The sequence below is a fragment of the Nannobrachium achirus genome (assembly GCF_963921795.1).
Source record: "Nannobrachium achirus genome assembly, chromosome: 3".
NCBI classification, from domain to species: Eukaryota; Metazoa; Chordata; class Actinopteri; order Myctophiformes; family Myctophidae; genus Nannobrachium; species Nannobrachium achirus.
Window position 1 is genome coordinate 59,699,831 of NC_137812.1, and position 20,210 is coordinate 59,720,040.

Here is a 20,210-nt window from a genome sequence, read left to right on the forward strand (position 1 = left end):
TTGAGTTATTACAGTGATTTTACAATCAAATACTTTAAAACAGGGTTCCCCAATTAGTTTTCCCCAAGGGCCGAATCATGTCTAGGGTACCAAGCCGAGGGCCACATCATGCAGGGGTGACTGTGGCGTTCCTGCTACTCCAGCGACTGTTCAGTTTTCGTCGTCGTCGGGTGAAAATCTTGTATGTCCAAAACCGTTTGTTTTGCATTTATCATTTTAAAAATGATTTAAACTAGTGAAAACAGCCGATCTACAAGCACACAACGCCTCGCATCTACTTTTGTGCAACGGCCTTGTATGATGAAGCAGGGCTTTACTTTACGAAAGAACATAAAAATTTGGAGATATGAGGTTTCCACCCGACAACGACGATATACTAGTGTTGTTGCTTATACCACCATTATTACTGGGTGGGGGCCAGTAGCCCCTTGCGGCCTGCGGGCCGCCTATTGGGGAACCGTGCTTTAAAACAATGTTCATGCTCTTGATGATTCATTCGTTTTATTCAATAGCACATGTGATGCTGACCTAAGAGATGTACAGTCACTGACTAGTGCGTCTCTTGGGTCAGGAGTCAGCGGGTCACTAATGGAAGGTATAAGTACTTTTACTCAGTACAGCACTAAAGCACAGCTCTCAGAGTCTTGACTGGCTCTAGCCTACTTTATTTTTGGAACCCGTGTAGTAGCCTATATTTGATTGTAACAATACACTTTAAAGAGAAAATAATTAGATGTAGGTACTAATGATGAATTTGGCAAAATAAGAGGGAAGCTGTTTTTAGTTTTTGTTGGACTTCATTTAATATAGTCTATATTGAGTTACCCCAAAAAGCTTTTTTTATTATTAGTTGTATTTTTTCTAAAATACAATTGCAATATGTTTGATTAATTGAATACTTTATTACTAATGTGTGTGTAAGGTATAGCGGTATGCTTGCTTATGCTACTAAATTAGGGAGACAAAGGGCGAACAAATAATTGGCTACTCTAAATTTAGAAGAAGGGAGAAAAAAAGGAGAAAAACTAATTTGCTTTATATTTTATATATGGCCCAGTTTACCCATTTAAGTCTGTCAGGAAGATGGAAACCACCTTTAATAACGCATATTTAAACAACTTTCCCTTTCACAACCTACTTGCAACACATGGTAGATAAAAGGGACGGTGTGTCGTGTGTGACGGTCTGTGACCGACAAATTACTACTTGACAAATTGCATGACTCCTGACTAAGCTGAGGTTGTGTGTCACATGTCGCAACGCAGAGCTGGGCTGGGCAGGAGGCCAGGCGACATTTAGGTCTACACTTCTGCTCTTGCAGAGACGGACAGCGACGGCTCTTATCAGAGTTTAGTAGACAACATTTGCGTCTTGTTTGGCGACGACAGCTATGGCGACCCATGGAAGCGGAGGGACATTAGAATCATGGCTCAGTAAGTGAATACGTTGTAATCTAATGGCACGTGATTGCTAAGTTTTGTTTTTATTTTGGATCCGACTTGATCACCTTTCTTTTTCTCTTACGCATGATCATGAATTCAAAAGTATATATTGCAATAATGTGCAACATAGCCTATATTATTGTGAACCGGTTTGTTTGGGCTAAAAGGTTGAGTCGACAAGGTCGATCGTGTTGTGGTATTTTATATTTTACATTTATAATAATAATGCGCAGTTCTTTGGGTTGTGTAAACGAACAGGAAGTTTCATAGCGTATTGCATGTCCCATTGGCACTGTTGCTCTTGCTGTTGAGGTGAGATCTGTTGTTGATCTTGTGGGTGAGTTCGTTCTTCGTTAGTAGTTGCGGCTTTCGTTTCAGACGCAACTTAACTGCAGACGGTTAACTTGTTGCGCGGGGGCGGCGGCTCCTTCACAGCGCGCTGTAGTGAGTGACAAACAGCTCTAGAATCTTGCAACAGCACGGTCTCACACTGTCTTATCAAAAAGTGATGCCAAGATAATGATTGTTGCAATATGCCTTTCCTTTATTATTCTACATTTTGTTTAGCTCCTTTCGGAACCCCTCACTGCTACGCAGCTCCCAGTGGAGTGAGGGGTTCCGAAAGGAGCTACATTTTGTTAGATGTTTGTTGAGATAGGCTACAGATCAGGTGGGCACATCGATGTAAAATTTGCTATTTTGTCCAAAATGTTAAAAAGCAAAATATTTGAAAAATGTTCAAGTAATGTAAGCCTCATCTCATGTATTTGTATATATTTGAAAAATGGTCTTGTAAAGTAGCCTATAGGTCTACATGTGTGAACATGCACTTAGCCTAATATTGTATCCTTCAACTTCTTGTTTATGCCCAATTACTGGATGTACAGGTTTTGTAGCAATTGTAGAAATATTCGAATTGATTGAGGAGTGTTTGAGCATGTTAGGTTGTAGGCTATAGGGCAGGCCATAGCATAATTTACTGGACCAAATAGGCCTATGTTATTTTTTAACATTTTGTGGGGGGATGCCAATTTAACACACAGATGCCCACTCTTCCTTGGTGCCCAGACTACCCACTATCCTGTTACTGTTCTGACTTGGCTTTTTTTTCTTGTCCTGTCCTCCATGGTCTCAGACCAGGCCACAGACCCCGCTAACCAGGATGACAGGTGGGACTGTATCCAAGCCTTCTATGAGCTCATAAACCAAGAGACTGAGGGGTAAGCAGTAAAATATATAGGCCTACTATTGAAAAACATGAACATGTCTTCCATTATGCAACAATTGGCTTTAATTCATATAGGTGGATGCAGAATATAGAACCACTGGCACTGACTGGCTTAGTTCAGTGGTTCTCAAACTTTTTCATCATGTGAAGGACCCCCAAATTGACGCTTATTAACCCGCATTTGAAAAGATATGCCAGGGTCCCCCATAAGTGTGATTCTGAACCATTTTAATTTCAAGGACCCCCAGTTTGACATTCATTATATTACGCTACAGAGTACGGATCCCCATTTAATGGCATTTCAATCTCTGGGACCCCAATTTATATTGTAAAATCAATGTTAATTTAACTCAGACTTGTAAGGGTCCATTTGGTTCCTAAATATCATTTAGCTGAGGACCCCCTGGAACTCCCTCAAGGACCCCTGGGGGTCCCTGGACCCCACTTTGAGAACCAATGGCTTAATTAGTTCATCAGAAGAAGAGCGGATAAGAAATGGTTGCTTCACAGCCACCATGATAATCGGTTATGTTGTCAGAGGTTGTCAGTTAGACTATTGTTCTCATATCAGGAGGAAGAGCAGTGGTTCCCAAACTGGGGGCCCAATGTTTTGGGGGGTTCCCAGATGTTTAGCTTAATGTGCAATATTGTTTACTCTATCAACAGTTAAACAAACCAACATACAGTATCAACATACAGTATCTATCTGCACCAAATTGGTCAATTGCGAGGCGTTCTGAGCTGGTAGATTGGCTATTTTCACAATATTTATCTGTGGAACCGAGTAAAACTAAATGTAATGCCTAAAATTCCAATTGCTTCTCAGGTTGGGGATCCCCAGTTCAAATATAAGTATTTTGGGGGGTCGCGACCTGAAAAGTTTGGAAACCCTTTGTCTCTAGACTCTAGACTAGAGCAATCTGTACTACTTCTAGACACCATCAAGTTTTAAAGAAAGCAGCACACCCCTAAGAAAATCACAACCACCACCAGTCATAGCAGTGGGGGACTGCCCCATAGGTCGAACTCCCGTTGGGTCGAACAGCGTCGGCAGGTTAGATAATCACCAGCGTCACGGTTACTGAGGTTAGGTTTAGGGTTAGCGTTAGGGTTAGGCATAGTTTTACTGAGGTTAGGATTAGGGTTTGGGTTAGAGTTTGGTGGTCGATCCAAAGGGTGTTCGAACTAATGACATGTTACCATAGCAGTGTTGTATTTATCATTTTCATAATTTCTTTGGTCTTGGTTATTTTTCGTCCATTTTCAATTCCTTACATTATGACCTGTGTGATTGTTAAAGGGGAAGACCACCCATTTTCAATATTGAACTATGTAATTAATATACCTTAGAGGAGTTGTGTGGAAATAAAAAAATAGTTCCCCCTCTTCTGTGTTGCCTAGAACTGGAGGATTGATTTTGGGGTTTGTATTGTAAAGTACAATGTGTGTTGTCATCAAGTTGTAATTTGCAATACAAACCCCAAAATCAATCCTCCAGTTCTAGGCAACACAGAAGAGGGGGAACTTTTTTATTTATTTCCACACAACTCCTCTAAGGTATATTAATGACATAGTTCAATATTGAAAATGGGTGGTCTTCCCCTTTAATAATAGTGTTCATGTGAACATATTCTAGCACTTCTTTTGATAGTGGCATAGCATATTATATTAACCTACCAGTCACCCCATTCACACAATGCTGTGCAGTGGGTCATTGTTGAGTCATTGTGTCCTCTCAGACCCCAGGTAGCCACTCCTCTCTTGGCCCACAAGATCCAGTCTCCACAGGAGAGAGAGGCTCTGCAAGCTCTTACTGTAAGTTTTCTAATTCCAGCAAATAGTTATAAATCATATCGTCGTTGTCGGGTGGAAACCTTGTATGTCCAAAACCGTTAGTTTTGTATTTATCATTTTTAAGATGAATTAAACTAGTGAAAACAGCCGATCTACAAGCACACAACGCCTCGCACCACGAGGCGTTGTGTGCTTGTAGATCTGCTGTTTTCATTACTTTTGTGCGACGGCCTTGTATGACGAAGCAGGGCTTTACTTTGCGAAAGAACATACAAATTTGAAACTTGGAGATACGAGGTTTCTGCCCGACAGTGACGATATGTACATTTGTATGGTATATTTTAATTATTCAGGATGAATAATAGAAATATGAATGTGCTATTGAGTTGATTTCAGATTTTTACTTTTGAATGTAGTCAATAAATAAGCTAGAATATCCCTTTTATATTTCAAATAAAAAAAAGGAAAGAAGTAAAGCTGCCATTAATTTGACACGCATATTCGGAAACGCTATGTTTTTATTTAACTGAAACTCATTTGCATTTCCAAGCTTGCACTGAGGCCGGTGGTTTGAAAAGAACAATTCATTGAATAAAAATGTTCTAGAAAATGTTAAGAATGACTATCTGTTACCAATTTGTATTGATTGATTGATTGAAGAATTTATTAGAAGTTTGCAATAGAAAAAAAGTACAGTTTCATGACAGTACAAATCACTGGTACAAGGTCAACTAAAAGGAGATCCTAGAAAGCCGAGGCTTATTTCCACAGGAACCACACTTTAAGTATCTCATATAACATTGAAAGACAGACGGATAGAACATAGTACTTTATCTAGGATAATATCAGTTTCAAAAGCATAACATCAAATACAAAGGCAGAAAAAAGAATAATAAAAAAAGGGGGGGGGGCATGGGGGCTTAGTCTATTTACAAGTCACGGGTAGCAGCTGTCTGAAGGTGACTTTTCATACCAATTTTGAAGGAGGCTAGGGATTTGCTCTCCTTTAGGGCTTGAGGAAGGGCGTTCCACATGTTGATGGTGTAGCAGGAGAACGAGTTAGAGCCTTGTTTAGTGTTAAATCTACGTTGATGATGATTAGTGGAGCTGCCTCTGGTGTTGTGGTCGTGAACATCCTTGACCTTTAAGAAGTAGTTTGTCAGGTACATGGGAATCTTGGAGGTGTAGTGTATCTTGTACACCAGGCCCATTGCAAGATGCTGTACTCTGTCAGCTACTTTGAGCCATCCCACGCTTTCGTGGTGATGCACGTCCATCCTAATCCTGACATCCTGTCTCCTGTGCTAGTAATTAATGAAGCAGGGGTAACGCTTAATCAGTTTGATTTGGGGAAATAATTAGTTTACCAACCTTTTTCATAGGGTTCGTGCCTCTTTTATATTCTACCACAATACACACAATGCTGTGAGTAGTCTACAGTTAAACTTCGATTATGGACATACAATTCAGTTTTATGTCCCAGATTGTGTCATGGGTAAAATAATGTGTGGCAGAAAAGGCACAAAGGATTGCATTTACATTATCAAAGATCAATTCTTACTGAGCCCTGCTGACCATACAGTCGAATGGATCAATTGTATTGTAATGTTTCACTGTTAAATGTCCTGATGTCAAGGCTAATGTCCCACATCATGTGATGCTTATAGAGGTTAACCAGTAGTCTCACGTGGCCAGACTTTTGAATCCCACAATTTTTGAGCGGTGGTCACACCGTCTCCTAAACGTGGCCGTGTGTGTGGGTATGCGTGCGTGTCTGTCTGTATGTAGCCTGAGTCTGTATGTAGCCTGCAATACCTTTTCTGACCACACATGTTAAGGGAGGGTCGCTGTTGTTCAGGCCAGGCACACGCACGCACGCACACTCACATTCACACACACATACACGCACGCACGCACACATACACACACACACACACACACACACACACACACACACACACACACACACACACACACACACACGCAGCCTCCACCGCTCAGTTCACACAAGTGTGATTTTTTTAATGAGTTTAATTTATTTTCGTTATGAAATGTCTGTCTGTCTGTCTGTCTGTCTGTCTGTCTGTCTGTCTGTCTGTCTATCTGTCTGTCAGTCATATCTGTCTTTCTTTGTCTTTGTCACTACACAGTGTAACATTCAAATGGCTCTCCTGACAATGGTTTGTCATGTGTTTTGTAGGTTCTAGAGGCATGCATGAACTACTGTGGTAAGAGATTCCACCATGAAGCAATAAAGTTCCGCTTTCTCAATGAGCTCATCAAAGTTCTGTCACCAAAGGTAATGCTAATCAAAGGAAAATGATCTTCTTAACTGGAAGGAATATGTTTTAACAAGTACTTTTTTCCAGAAGTGACCACAGACGTATCCAATTACATTTAGTAGTTATAGGTGATGATCAGTGATAAATACAAGGAGTCTTTTGTCTTCTCTTGATTTGCCTAATGTGATTCTAAGTTAAGGGATGCACTGATACTATCTTATCACTAGTGAATTTACTATACTGAATCCAATACTGAGTATTAAAGGAGTAGTTCACCCCCAAAATGACTTTTTTTCTATTGATTACTCATGCCATGGAGAGTAGAGTTCAATAATATTTTTGGGTTTTTGTCACATTCCTAGACAAAAATTTGATTCAAGTAAATTTACCCCCATTGATTCCGGATGGGGACCCGTTTCGAAACGGGTCCCCATCCGGAACGAATGGGGGTAAATTTATTGTTATCACATTTTTGTCTTAGGAATGCTACAAAAAACTAAAAATATTATTGAACTCTAGTCTCCATGGCGTGACTAATCAATAGAAAAAAAAACTTAGAATCACATTAGGCAAATCAAGAGAAGACAAAAGACTCCTTGTATTTATCACTGATCATCACCTATAACTACTAAATGTAATTGGATACGTCTGTGGTCACTTCTGGAAAAAAGTACTTGTTAAAACATATTCCTTCCAGTTAAGAAGATCATGTGAAATCTGTGATAAGGGCTGCCAATCATCTTGCTTTCCTCAGACAGATGTTTGACAGGTTACATATGGTTTTGTTTTAGTACAGTATGAAGGAAAAGTTCTGATATGAAATCCTCATAGCGTGGTTGCTAACTCACTACATTAGCATCAGTGCATCCCTATTTCCAATCTAACAATACCAAAACGAGTTTAGGGCTGTCACAATTATTACATAATCGTCTAATCGCAATTATTTGACATAATCGTGATTATTTTTCATAATCGTGATAATTGTTTCCATGTTGAAAAATGTTCATATATTAGTCAAAAATAGTGGAAATAGCAGATCTACAAGCTCACAACGCGTAGCGATGCGACGCGTTGTGAGCTTGTAGATCGTCTATTTCCACTATCGATGTTCTTTTTTAAGTATAAAGTTGTCAAATATGTCAGTAATTTCTTTGTATATTTATTTCATGTGTCATATCTACCATGCACAACTTCAAAGCCTAAAAGTCTGAACAGAAATGTAATTGTCAGCGACAAAAACACAATTAAATCGTTAATCGCAATTATTTGAGTGACAATTAATCGTCTCGTAAAATGTCATAATCGTGACAGCCCTAAACGAGTTACACATAAAGTTCACAACGAGTTCAGTCTTCTCCAAATATGATTATAAATGGAATCCATCTAATTCATATTAAATGAAAGATAAATCATTCAGTGATTCATGACAATGGCATTATGTGTGTTGAACCTGGTTGTTCTGTGTGAACAGTATCTGGGTCAATGGAGTCCTCAGAAGGTCAAGGACAAAGTGATAGAAGTCCTCTACAGTTGGACTCTATGGCTCAAAGATGAACCCAAGGTCCAGGAAGCGTACCGCATGCTAAAGAAACAAGGTTTGAATTTAAAACAACACTCACCAGAGCTACACCTTGAATGCACTTTCTAATATGTTTTTTATACCTATTTAAGGTTGTGTACGTTAGTCCAGTGGTTTTAAAATTGAATGTAGGAGTCTCAGAAGTAATGTTGGAGATCCCAGACCGGTGCCCGTTGGGCAGAATAGTCACCATCGATGTCCAGTTGCGCAATACCCCTTGTATCCTCTGTCTGGCTGGCACTCTTTTATGCCCATATATGGAGTTCTGTGTCCAGACCAGTCTGTGATGTCATCTCCAAATTTGGGCACCGTAGTGATGTCAGTCAGTGATGTCAGTTGGGCATTGTTACCATGGTGGCGACACTGTTTGTTTTATTATCAGTGTGATGATTAATAGTTAGATGTTGTGCTCAAGGTACACCAAAGGGGAAGTCCAAATCTGAAGGCACTCCTGTATATCCGTGTCTCTATAACTTCACTCTTATCACCCTGTAAACGTTTATTTTTCTTTTACTAATGCCAAATATTAAGTTTAACTGCTTGAGCACTATTTATTAGTTTCATACATTTAGTATGATTTTTCTTTCTTTTCTTTTTTTTTTAAACAAAATGTTTGCCTATGATGGCATGGACACCAGGAAATACTGTAGCAAATAGGTTGATGGACATTATTTAACTGAATACGCATAGTCGACACCTTACAGTTATGTATGTTTCTCCCTCCAGAATAAAATTATTTAGTAGTGTTTTCCTCCTCGATTTGTTAGGTATCGTTAAGAAGGACCCAAAACTGCCAGACACTATTGTGATGCCACCCCCTCCCCAAAGAAGTTTGGAATCTGTCTTTGACCAGGAGGAGAAGGCCAAGGTGTGTGTGTGTGTGTGTGTGTGTGTGTGTGTGTGTGTGTGTGTGTGTGTGTGTGTGTGTGTGTGTGTGTGTGTGTGTGTGTGTGTGTGTGTGTGTGTGTGCATTCGATTACATTATGTACTTGTTTGCCATCTTCATGATCTAAAACATTTAGAAAACTAGTGGATAGTGAGGACATTTGGATGGAAAGTAAAGTAAGTTTGCCTGTGCATTAATTGGGCAACTATTGGGTTAGGCCATAGCTTTAGTATTAGGCCGGAATCACACCTACGCATGAGACATCTTCTCAGTAACGTCTGAGAATGAGAGGGGAGGTGAGGGCGTCCAATGCATTTTCTATCTACGTCACATGGTTTCATGTCTTTGCCGTGTCTCTTGCTCAACCGAAGACAGTCTTTTGGCCAAGAGACACGGCAACGACAAAATACCACGTGACCTTCGTTGACAATGAATTGGACTGCCCCTCATTCTCATTCTCAGACGATACGGACACTATAGCTCTCGCAAATGTCTGTAGCGCGCCTTAGAATTAGGGTCATGTTAAGTTTAGGGTAATCCCTCAAGACAGTTTCTGCTAACAGCAGAATATGTCAGCACCAGTGCCCTAAATATGTAGTATTGTTGTTAGTAGGAATAAACACAGAAGCACCTGGAAGGAAGTGGACTAAGAAAGGGGAGGAGCCAAACTGTGTTCTTCTTTCTACACAAAAAAAGGACGTTGTGCCTCCAGAGGGAAAAACAAAGCAGATTTATGGGTTCCCAGATTGAATTTAGGGTAAATGTAAAGGGTTATGGTGGGGCTTAGATAGGAAATTAATTTAGTCAATGAAAAGTCCTCATAATTAATGCAAAACCATGTGTTTTTCTTGCTTGCGTGCTAATGTTTGTTATTACTTCAGCAATTAGCCAGATTATTGAAGAGCACCCGTCCAGAGGACCTGGAAGCCGCCAACAGACTTATTAAAAGCACCATGAAAGAGGTGAGCTGTGTTGTAGGGGCCGGGGGAATATCGGTAGTGGTGATGGTGGTGTTGTGTATTGCTGATAGTGTGTTTGTTTGTTTGCTTGATTGTGCCAGGAGCAGGAAAAAGCAGAGAAAGAGTCAAAGCGTGTGTCTACTCTAGAAGAGGTGGAGACAAGCACCAGGCAGCTTAGGGAACTATTGGACCAACACAGACACACTGGAGACTCATCACAACACATTGACCAATTGAAGGTACAATGATATATGTTTATATGTTTTTGAAGTGGTGAAAGCCGCTTCCAAGGAGGTGGCTTTGTGTGTCCCATGTCCATATATGGTCATTTCAGTCCAGAATGAACAGGTTTTATCAAAAACAAAATGTGTGTCCCATGTCCATATATGGTCATTTCAGTCCAGAATGAACAGGTTTTATCAAAAACAAAATGTGTGTCACCTCATGTCCATATATGGTCATTTCAGTCCAGAATTAACAGGTTTCATCTGTCCCGTACGTCCAGAATCTGTCCCGTATGTCCAGAATATATGTGTGGTGTCCGTCCCGGTCTGATGATTGGATACTTTGAGGATTGGTCAAGCTTCACATGACAATTCGGCCCTCCAGATAAAAACATTCATTCATTCAGAATAAAGAATGTATCTATGTGTTCCAGAGTTCATAACTCTGGAACACATAGAATAAAAGTTCACCGCTTCACTTCGAACCGAGGTTTGATTTTTTTTTAGGAATAAACACATCTACTTACAGTACACCTACCAGAGTTGGCCCCGCTAATTCAAGGCTATGAACTCTTGTTTAGGGATAGGGTAAGGGTTTTAATTGGAGTTGAAGGAATGAATGTTTGAAACCCATGAATCCTCAACGCCTGATTATGTGCTATAACCATCAAGCAGACAGTACATGTACAGTACGTAACCCCACCTCCTCTGTAACCATAGGTAACTCCACGTTGAGGGGAATGTGTTTGTATCATATATTGAGACTTTACTGTTGAAAAAGTATAGAACATTAATTTCCATTCACCTCGGTGCCTACATGTCCAACACAGAATAGGAAGTAATCGATCCATGGAGGCCTCCATGACACGTTAGTTTGATGTGAAGTTGCATTGGTTATGATCGTATATAGTAGCGATAAGTGTCATTGAGTATCTCATTAAGTAGGTGATTTTGAACACAGAAGTAGGCGGCTTATGACCTACTGTATCTAATACTATTTCATATCGACGGAGCTGACCCTTCCCTTCCCTCTCCTAACGGCAGGCCCTGTATGAGCGCTGTGATAGGCTGAGGCCCAGCCTGTTCCGACTGGCCAGCGACACGATGGATGATGATGCGGCACTGGCCCAGATCCTCGCAGCCAATGATGAATTAACGCTGGTAGTGAACGCCTACAAGTGCCAGGTGGAGAGAAGAGTAGGCAAAGGAAGGACAAATGGAGAACCAACGGAGGAATGTAAAACCAGCGGTAGGTAGATCTCTGTGAATGAAACGATGCATTGCACCATGTTTTGTGGTGTTCATTTTTGTGACTGATTTCTTGAGGTTGTAGCAGGGGCGTCAATTGGGTATGGCAGGGGTATGCAGCTGCCATACCCTGGGTCCAGGGGGGAAAATAAAAGTTACTTTTAAATATAAATCCATGAATGTCTCTTTGTCTATCTGTGCTGGTTATTATGTTGCTAATTACAGTAAAATAACTACAAATGCAAAATTTAACAAAAATGGTCACTTTAACAAGGTATTATAATTATATTCTCCGCACATTTACTAACATGCCAAGTTTAGCTGCACTTGAACAAGCGTTCCAGGCTGCCATATCCAGCCCAAGAAACTGTAGAAACGGGGGGGAAATAGAATGTACTTCTTAAAACTAGACCAGGTCAACCTGGTTGTGCCAGACCCCCTGTCTGTCATCATCATTTATGACATCATGCCTTTTGTAGGCATGTCATCATCATGTCATCATCATATATACCCTTTATATAGAAAACCCGGACAGACCGACATTTGCTTATGTAGGCCTACCCATTTCATGGGTCTGGCAATAAATGTATTATGCCTGTTGCTAAGGCAACATGACTGGTGTCTTGCACGCGCGCCTTGCGCGTGCAAAACACCAGTCATGTTGCCATACCTTAGCTTTTTCTGAACTGACGCCACTGGGTTGTAGTTTGATGCTCTCTCAATCCTGTACTACAGCTCCCACAAGTCCTAGAGAGATTAAGAGCTATCACCTCATCGACTTGTCAGCACTGGACTCTCCACAGCCTCACAGGAGGTCCATTTCTCCCTCTGACTTCTCTGCCTGTGACTCCTCTCCACTGTCCTCCTTTCTTACGTTTACCTCCTCACCGACTGACCAGGGAGTCATAGAACTAGGTACAGTATCTCTATTGGATTCTGAGCTTGAGTTTAGTAAGTAAGTAACTTGTTGGCCACCCCTGACACTGTCGGAAAACTGGGGGAGATCCTTGTTGTCTCCACCAGGCCCAAACTGTGCAAGAACACAATTAAGAACCTCAGCCCCACATGTTCTCACATGGAACTGTTCTAGTGCCACCATGAGGCCGATTTTTGCTAAACACATTTTTTGGACAGTACTCCTATAGATTGTGTCCACAAATCATGCAAATCGGTAGACGGTATCTCTACAGTCATGTGATCAACATGAATCTGTCAGATTTCCCATTTTCCATCCTGATTGGCTAAGATTGGCTTCCAAAGTTTGCAGGATTTGTCCGTTTTGAACAAAATGCCTCAAATCATGAACACATTGTGAGATTTCCGTGAAATCATTCCCACTGGGTCAAAGAACAAATGCCACCCTTTTCACGCTGTACTATTATAGTGCCACCAGGAGGCCACAATAACCTACCTGACCTGGCAGAGACCTGTGCTCGGAAGAGCACTGCTTCTAGTTAACAGTAATGTTCATCTGTGAACTTAAAAGTGTTGATAACATTCTTTAATAAAATGTAGTGATAAAAAAAGTGTTGATAAGATATATGAATAAATAAGGCAATGGGTGTGTGATAAACTATACGTTTACACCCGTCATTTGTCATTTCCCTTGTTGGGACCTTGGCTTGCTCTGGCTCAAGTAATGTGTTTGATTGACCTGCAGCCATTTGGTGTCATTACAGGTTTTGATCATCTGGTCTCAAAACCCAACCAAACTCCAGTTACTCCAAAGACACACTATGAGGAATTAATGGAGGTAAGATTCGACTTGGAATCTGGTTTGCCAGCACAAAAAACTTTAATTCTTGTTTTTGTCATGAGGGAACTTGAATGCTTGTTTGACAGAAGCTTTCCTTTCTACCAGCTCAGTGGATGTGTCCATATGAACATTGTTCATGAAAATGAAGGGAGTGACCATTTTCTGAGAGCCCGTGGAGGTGGAGGGAACACAGTCTCCACAAACTCCATAAAGGATGGATGGTAAACAGACATTTATTACTGTAGTGCCTTTCTAATCGTCTAACCATTCATTCAAAGCTCTTTAAAATGTTCACCCCATTCACACACCAATGGGGTAGTCTAACTAACTGGAAAACCTTCCGATTCTAAACTGGACATCACAATACCAACTGTCTTTTGTCTTTGTACTGTAGGTCACTCGCTCAAGATTTGCCTTTTACCTGGTCAGGATCACCATCTAAGACACAGAAACAAGAAATGGAGATGTCACTGTCTCCTGTGAAAGTGGAGGAGAGCTTGCGCCTTCAGCAACCCCTAGCAGGCATCTGTGTTCCACTGGAGACAATCAAACCAAGTATGTTCCCTGATTTAAATGGCCATGTAAAAGATTAGAGGCATCGTCGGTACATGTGTTTGTTCATATCTTTGGCGATAAACAGACCCTTTTCCTCTTCGATTTTGTAGACAATTTTACTTAAACATCATTGCATGGTTAATACTTCATGGATGTTTAAATCAATATCTTCTCTGGGGACTATTTTCAGCTAGACTTTTCAAATCAATTTATGATGGATTGGATGACTATAATTTAACTGACAAGAAAAGAGTCTGCAAGGTGGTTTTCATACTGTACTGTCAAACGAACAACAAAAAGCTTTAGAACAGTCTTGGCAGTAATGTCAAGTATACCATGATTCATAGACAATTAGTGAAACATGCCAGACTACCAGTATGGTCCAAGCACTGTAGGTGCTCACTGCAAAACCATTCAGCTCCATCTCCAGCATTAACTTCATCAGCTTCTTTAGCATGTAAAACTTGGAATTTATTGATAACATTCTCATTCTTCTAGTTCAGTGGTTGAGAACCTGTGGGTCAGGACCCCCAGGGGGGTCCCCGAATAATTGTGGGTGGTCTGGGGGGTCCCCAGATAATTTACTTAATGTGCAACATTGTTTTCTCACTCAACAGTAAACAAACCAATATAAAGTTTGAGTGTATAGAGGGTATCTGCACATTTCTAAATGGCAATTTAAGGACTTTAAAAACCTTTTTAGTACCTCTGGTCAAATGTTGGTAAAATTGACAAATATTAGAGGCAGAAATTGTGAAAATAGCAGATCGACATGCTCACAACGCCTTGCATCAATGGAATAGATCGAGTCAAACTAAATGTAATGCAAACTCCTACAATTCCAAGTGCTTGTGCAGGGTGGGGGGTCCCCATTTCAAATTATGATTATTTTGGGGGTCGCGTCCTGAAAAGGTTGAGAACCACTGTTCTAGTTAGTTATTAGAAATCGTCTTTTTTTTTTTTTTATATACTGTAGATATTTTCAAACAATAGCAAACAAAACTCTTTTCAGTAGCGTGTTCAACATTATTAATGCAAACAAGCTGTCTCACCTGGCGTCATGTAACAAGCTACATATAGTCAGGGAATTTTAATAAAACCCTGGGAATAAATTCCTTACCAAACAATTTCTTCATCAATGTGTTCGTAAAGGTGTCTAGTAACATATCTAACAAAGATTGAAATTCAACATCCCTAGCAAAATCTTTGACAGCTAGGGTAATTCTGGGTCTCATTCACTTACTATACACTATTCTGTAAGGGACAAAATCAGACGCAAAAAAACGATGGTTTAGTGATGAGTCATCACTTTTCACAAGGTGTATGGGGTCCATGTTTGGCCCAAGGAATGTTTTTCGTGCAAAACAAATGCTTGCAATGGATTCAGAATAATTAAAAACAACTAGTTAGACCCCTCACATCCCACTTAAAGCATATTTTTGGGAGTAATTTTTTTCCCTTATAGTACAGTGTATAGTAAGTGAATGAGACCCAGAATTACCCTAGCTGTCAAATATTTTGCTAGGGATGTTGAATTTCAATCTTTGTTAGATATGTTACTAGACACCTTTACCAACACATTGGTGAAGAAATTGTTTGGTAAGGAATTTATTCCCAGATTTGACAGGTATTCTGCAAATTTTCCCTAACTAATACGAGTGTTGTTCCTTTGCTCTGATAGGTCAGTTGGAGCCAATCACAATATTTGATCAGGGCGGGGTCCATGTTTCAATCCACTTTGCCAAAGACCCTCCTCCAGAACACCCAGGTGTTGCTGTGATGGTCCTCTCTACCGTGAACACTTCTGCTCTTCTAGTGACAGACTTCCTGTTTCAAGCTGCGGTTCCCAAGGTAACCAGAACAGGGGTCTTCAAAGTGGGTGACGGGGCACCCTGGGGTGCCGCGACGGCAGTCCAGGGGTGCCGCGAGATCATTTGATAATATATGGAATTTATTTTCGACACTATTTAATATTTAGTGCCATTTTAAACTTGAAGTACAAAGTTATTTTCAGTCAGTTCTAACCAAAATGGCTATTATCTCAACGTTTTCCTCACAACATAATCACTAAAATATCGTCACTGTCGGGCAGAAACCTCGTATCGCCAAGTTTCAAATGTGTATGTCTTTTGGTAAAGCAAAGCCCTGCTTCATCATACAAGACTGTCGCGCAAAACTAGTGAAAACAGCCGATCTACAAGCACACAACGCCTTGCATCGCGAGGCGTTGTGTGCTTGTAGATCTGCTGTTTTCACTAGTTTAGTATTATTATTTTTTTAGATATGCTATAAATATAAGGTGCTGGGAGTGAAAATTATAATGTAGGGGTGCCTCGGATTAAAACAATATTTATGGGGTGCCCTGAGACAAAAAAGTTTGGGAACCCCTGAACTAGAAGCAGTGCTCTTCCAAGCACAGGTCTCCACCAGGTGTGGCATGTTGGTTGTGGGTGTGCATTGGGTGGTATTGAATTAGGTGGTTATGAATGAGCGGGGTCAAACGCAATCCAAGGTGAGTGGACAAGTTAGCTTCAGAGACAGTGAAATGTCAAAACATTTGTTTGTCAAAAAACAGCCTCATGGTGGCGCTATAAAAGGCTGATGTGAAAAATGCAGGGAAAGGGTTTTTCCTTGGCCTCTAGGGAGTGCGCTTACAAAGTTTGAAACTGATCGGTGGAGTTATAGGTATAACGACAAATCGGCCTGTTATAGTGCCACCATGAGGCTGATTAAAAAAGAATTAAGTGGCATTTCTTCCTCGGCCTAGTGGGAACGTGTGTGCCCGACTTCATGATAATTGCACTTTGCGTTTGCCAATCAGGATAGAATACAAAGAAGACAAAATCTGTAAGAGTAGTGTACAAAAAATGTGAGAGAATGTGAGAGAGAGAGAGAGAGAGAGAGAGAGAGAGAGAGAGAGAGAGAGAGAGAGAGAGAGAGAGAGAGTAATGATAATGGCAACGACAACATTAGTGTAACAACTACATATAATGACAACAATAATGATAACGGCAATATTAGCAAGCTTCAGTCATATTCCATGGGAACCCTGGATCCACTGCAGCCGGCCAAATGAGAAAGCACAAAAACACTGAAGAAGAGGTCACTAAAAGTTTAAATGGTGACATGCATTAATGGAAGAGAGTGTATAGATGGACAAGGAAGGAGGAGGGAAGTTATGTATGTGCCGTGGTTCAGATTAGTAAGACTGTTTCAGTTTTTGTCTTGCCAAATGTAATGGCATGACCAAATGTAACAGTCCTTTTGTCTCTTGTGACACCTTTCTAATATAGAGCATCGCAGTTGAAGCCCCACTCCGTCCTCACTCTGGTGTCGGAAGCATTTTCCGCATTCTTTTCTTCCATAGACGTTTCATAAAGTATTTATTTAAACGTTTGTAAGCCACCTCGGCTGGAGAGGGATCATGTCAATATTCACATTTTTTTGAATGCAAAGATTAATTAGAAAGCTGAAAGAAAGGGCAGGGTACAAGACTGTGTACATCATTATTTTTAAAATTGCGGAAACTACACTCCCAGAATGCATTGCGAATGTTGTTGTTGTTTCCTGAAATATAGCCCTTAAATCACGCTCAGTTTAGTTATCCAGGCCAGCATATGGCCTGAAATGTAGTGATTGTCATCTCTGTGGACGCTCTTATCGTCATCCTTAACATAGTGCATCATATTTGTAAAAGAAAGACGATCGCTCACGGAGTTCTGCTGATGTGCAATAATCCGCCGGGAAGACAGGGGGCAGTAGCTACTTCCGCGGTAACCGCAAGATATGTGAAAGAAGAAGAAGCTAGACCAATCACAGACGTCGATTTCACCGGATGTACATGTTTAGCAGTATGGGAATTGCAGTTCTTCTCCGTGCGATCTTGATTAAAACGTGTTTTACTAAAACTAGAGTGATTGCATACATACTCGGGGCTTCTACAGGAGCATATAGAACCATTTTACAACCACCAGCCTAGTGGTAAGTGTACATTGAATTGCTACGACTTTGTGGCTGATAATGAAAAACCCTATGTTGAAAATGAATGGAAAATGGACTTCCGACACCTCACTGCGATGCTCTATATATACACCAGTAAGATACCTAAGGGGGCGAGGTCGCGACATGTCTTGGCCATCTGGCCAAAGGGATTTGGTTCCCCTGGCATCACAGGGATCTCCATATATGGCAATAAAAGTCATAAAAGCCATACGGACAGATACGGTCAAGATTTGACGGTTTTGATGGTAAACTGCGACCTACGGTCGTAATAAAAATAAACATTGATCACTTTCTGAGCGTGTTTATCTGTTATCTGTCCAGGTAATGTCAGTGAAACTGCAACCCTCATCAGCAACACATCTACCTCCATATAATCCCCTGCTCCCTCCAGCTGCCGTCTCGCAGGTGCTATTGTTGGCCAATCCCCAGAGGGTAAGTTTGACTGTACTGCAGAGTTATACATTTAAAGGGGAAGTTCACCCAAAAAAGGACTTTATTTCAATCCGTTACTCACCCCATGATGTATTGAATACAAGAGAAGTTTTGTTTGTGCTGTATAACATTAGTGAACGAAAGAAAATACTTTGAATTGAAGTAAACGAGTGGCCGAGTTAACAACAGCAAAATAATAACAAAATCTATTTATAAACTCCCAGGCAATGCTCATAGTGTAATCCCAAGTGTCTTCTCCAGCTGTTTATATGTTCAAAACACAGCTTTATGTTGAATAAGAACATTTTTGTATTCACTTCCGGTTAAAACTGCGGCATGCACAAGCAAGAAATGCACCTGGGCTTGACTGTAGGATTCAGCTGGTGCTTATTAGCCCTATTCACGGCCCGCCCACTCAGCATCCCCCTGGTGCTGAAGTCACGCTTTGAAGGGGGAAACCCTTCTAAAAGCCCATAGAGTTAACACAGAAATCGCAAATTTAATGCAATTTCCGAATAGTAAAGTATAAAATACGGCTAGCATGATCAAGAACACAAGATAGTTAAAGGCACAAAGCATTATAATTTACTTTACCGTTCGAAATAATGATTTGTTGGCTTTAAGTCCAGCTATTTCTGTTATAGTTTCCCCTTCTAAACTGACATCAGCACCAGAAAGTTGCTGAGAAATTTGCTGAGTGGGCGGGCCATGAATAGGGCTAATTATGTACACGAGTGCCCAGACGATTTAATTTATTTTCTTCTTCTATGGTTATATTTTGGAAAGGTAAACATTCCTAGCCTTAGTGAGAGGCTTTGGATTGCAAAGATCCAAAAAGATCTAAAAATACATTCTTCTCCGTTCATTGACGTGATACATTCAATCTTGACCCTCTCCTTTTCCTTTTCCACTTATCCTTTTCCCATCCTCTCTACACCTTTTTTTATAGTGTAAGGTGCGTCTGCGATACAAGCTGAGCCTAATCCATGGAGACCAGCAGCTTAGTGAGACAGGAGAGATACATAACTTCCCTGACTTGGGTGGGCTTCTAAGAACCTAGATCCAGCTTCTCAGTGGAGATCCTGATTCCACTGTGTGTGTGTGTGTGTGTGTGTGTGTGTGTGTGTGTGTGTGTGTGTGTGTGTGTGTGTGTGTGTGTGTGTGTGTGTGTGCGTGTGTGTGTCATGTCTGATATGAGCTTATGTACAGTAATGTAAATATACTGTACATCTTAGTGAGTGTCTGATGTACACAGTGTGTAAGATAAGGACTGTGGCAGCCACGCTCACGAGTGACTCTTGAGTAAGTCACTGTGTAGTGCAACAGCTCACTATTCTGCTATAATATAATATTGTAAACTTCTCTCACTCTGTGCTTCTTATCCAGGCTGTTGTGTGTTTAGTGTTATGGTTAGGCTAATCCAATTTAACCAGGGATTTCAAAATAAATCTTTGATCCATTTTTGTGCCACCTCCTGTTACGTGACGGAGGATAACAGCAGCGTAATTACACACCAGTCTCGAACAGAAGCAAAGACTGAGAGAAAGAAGTGAACAATAGTATAGCGGAATAGTGAGATGTTACACTACACAGTGACATGAGCGTGGCGACCACAGTCCTGTTACCTTTCTTACACACCTCGTACTGTATATTTCCATGTAGCGTGTATTTATTTGCAACTGCTTGTGTTTGCTAGGCTTTGTAACATTTATCAGGATCTATACGAGATACAAATTGGTGTTTTTAATTATTGCATTTTGTACTTTTACATTTTTGCCTCAACGGTGTGTTATGATGTTGCAGGAAGTGGCCTCATTCATGTA

At 40.7% G+C, this 20,210-nt stretch overlaps 1 protein-coding gene across 1 annotated transcript; it reads left to right on the forward strand.

Moving 5' to 3' along the window:
* The first annotated feature begins 1,337 nt into the window (after positions 1-1,337).
* On the forward strand, positions 1,338-19,705 carry LOC308281388 (ADP-ribosylation factor-binding protein GGA2-like). The gene is made up of 16 exons (XM_080721555.1): positions 1,338-1,433; positions 2,578-2,662; positions 4,410-4,485; positions 6,665-6,763; positions 8,218-8,341; positions 9,093-9,193; positions 10,093-10,173; positions 10,272-10,409; positions 11,439-11,643; positions 12,378-12,557; positions 13,322-13,395; positions 13,504-13,619; positions 13,793-13,953; positions 15,635-15,804; positions 18,277-18,387; positions 19,337-19,705. Exons 1-16 carry the CDS (start codon positions 1,391-1,393, stop codon positions 19,445-19,447), a joined length of 1,875 nt encoding a protein of 624 aa, XP_080577681.1. The 5' UTR covers positions 1,338-1,390; the 3' UTR covers positions 19,448-19,705.
* Positions 19,706-20,210: the final 505 nt, after the last annotated feature.

Coding starts and splice junctions, on each gene's coding strand:
- LOC308281388 (XM_080721555.1), top strand. CDS start 1,391: ATGGCGACCCATGGAAGCGGAGGGACATTAGAATCATGGCTCA. Junction 12,558..13,321: donor CCAGGGAGTCATAGAACTAG/GTACAGTATCTC, acceptor GTGTCATTACAG/GTTTTGATCATCTGGTCTCA. Junction 13,954..15,634: donor ACTGGAGACAATCAAACCAA/GTATGTTCCCTG, acceptor TTGCTCTGATAG/GTCAGTTGGAGCCAATCACA.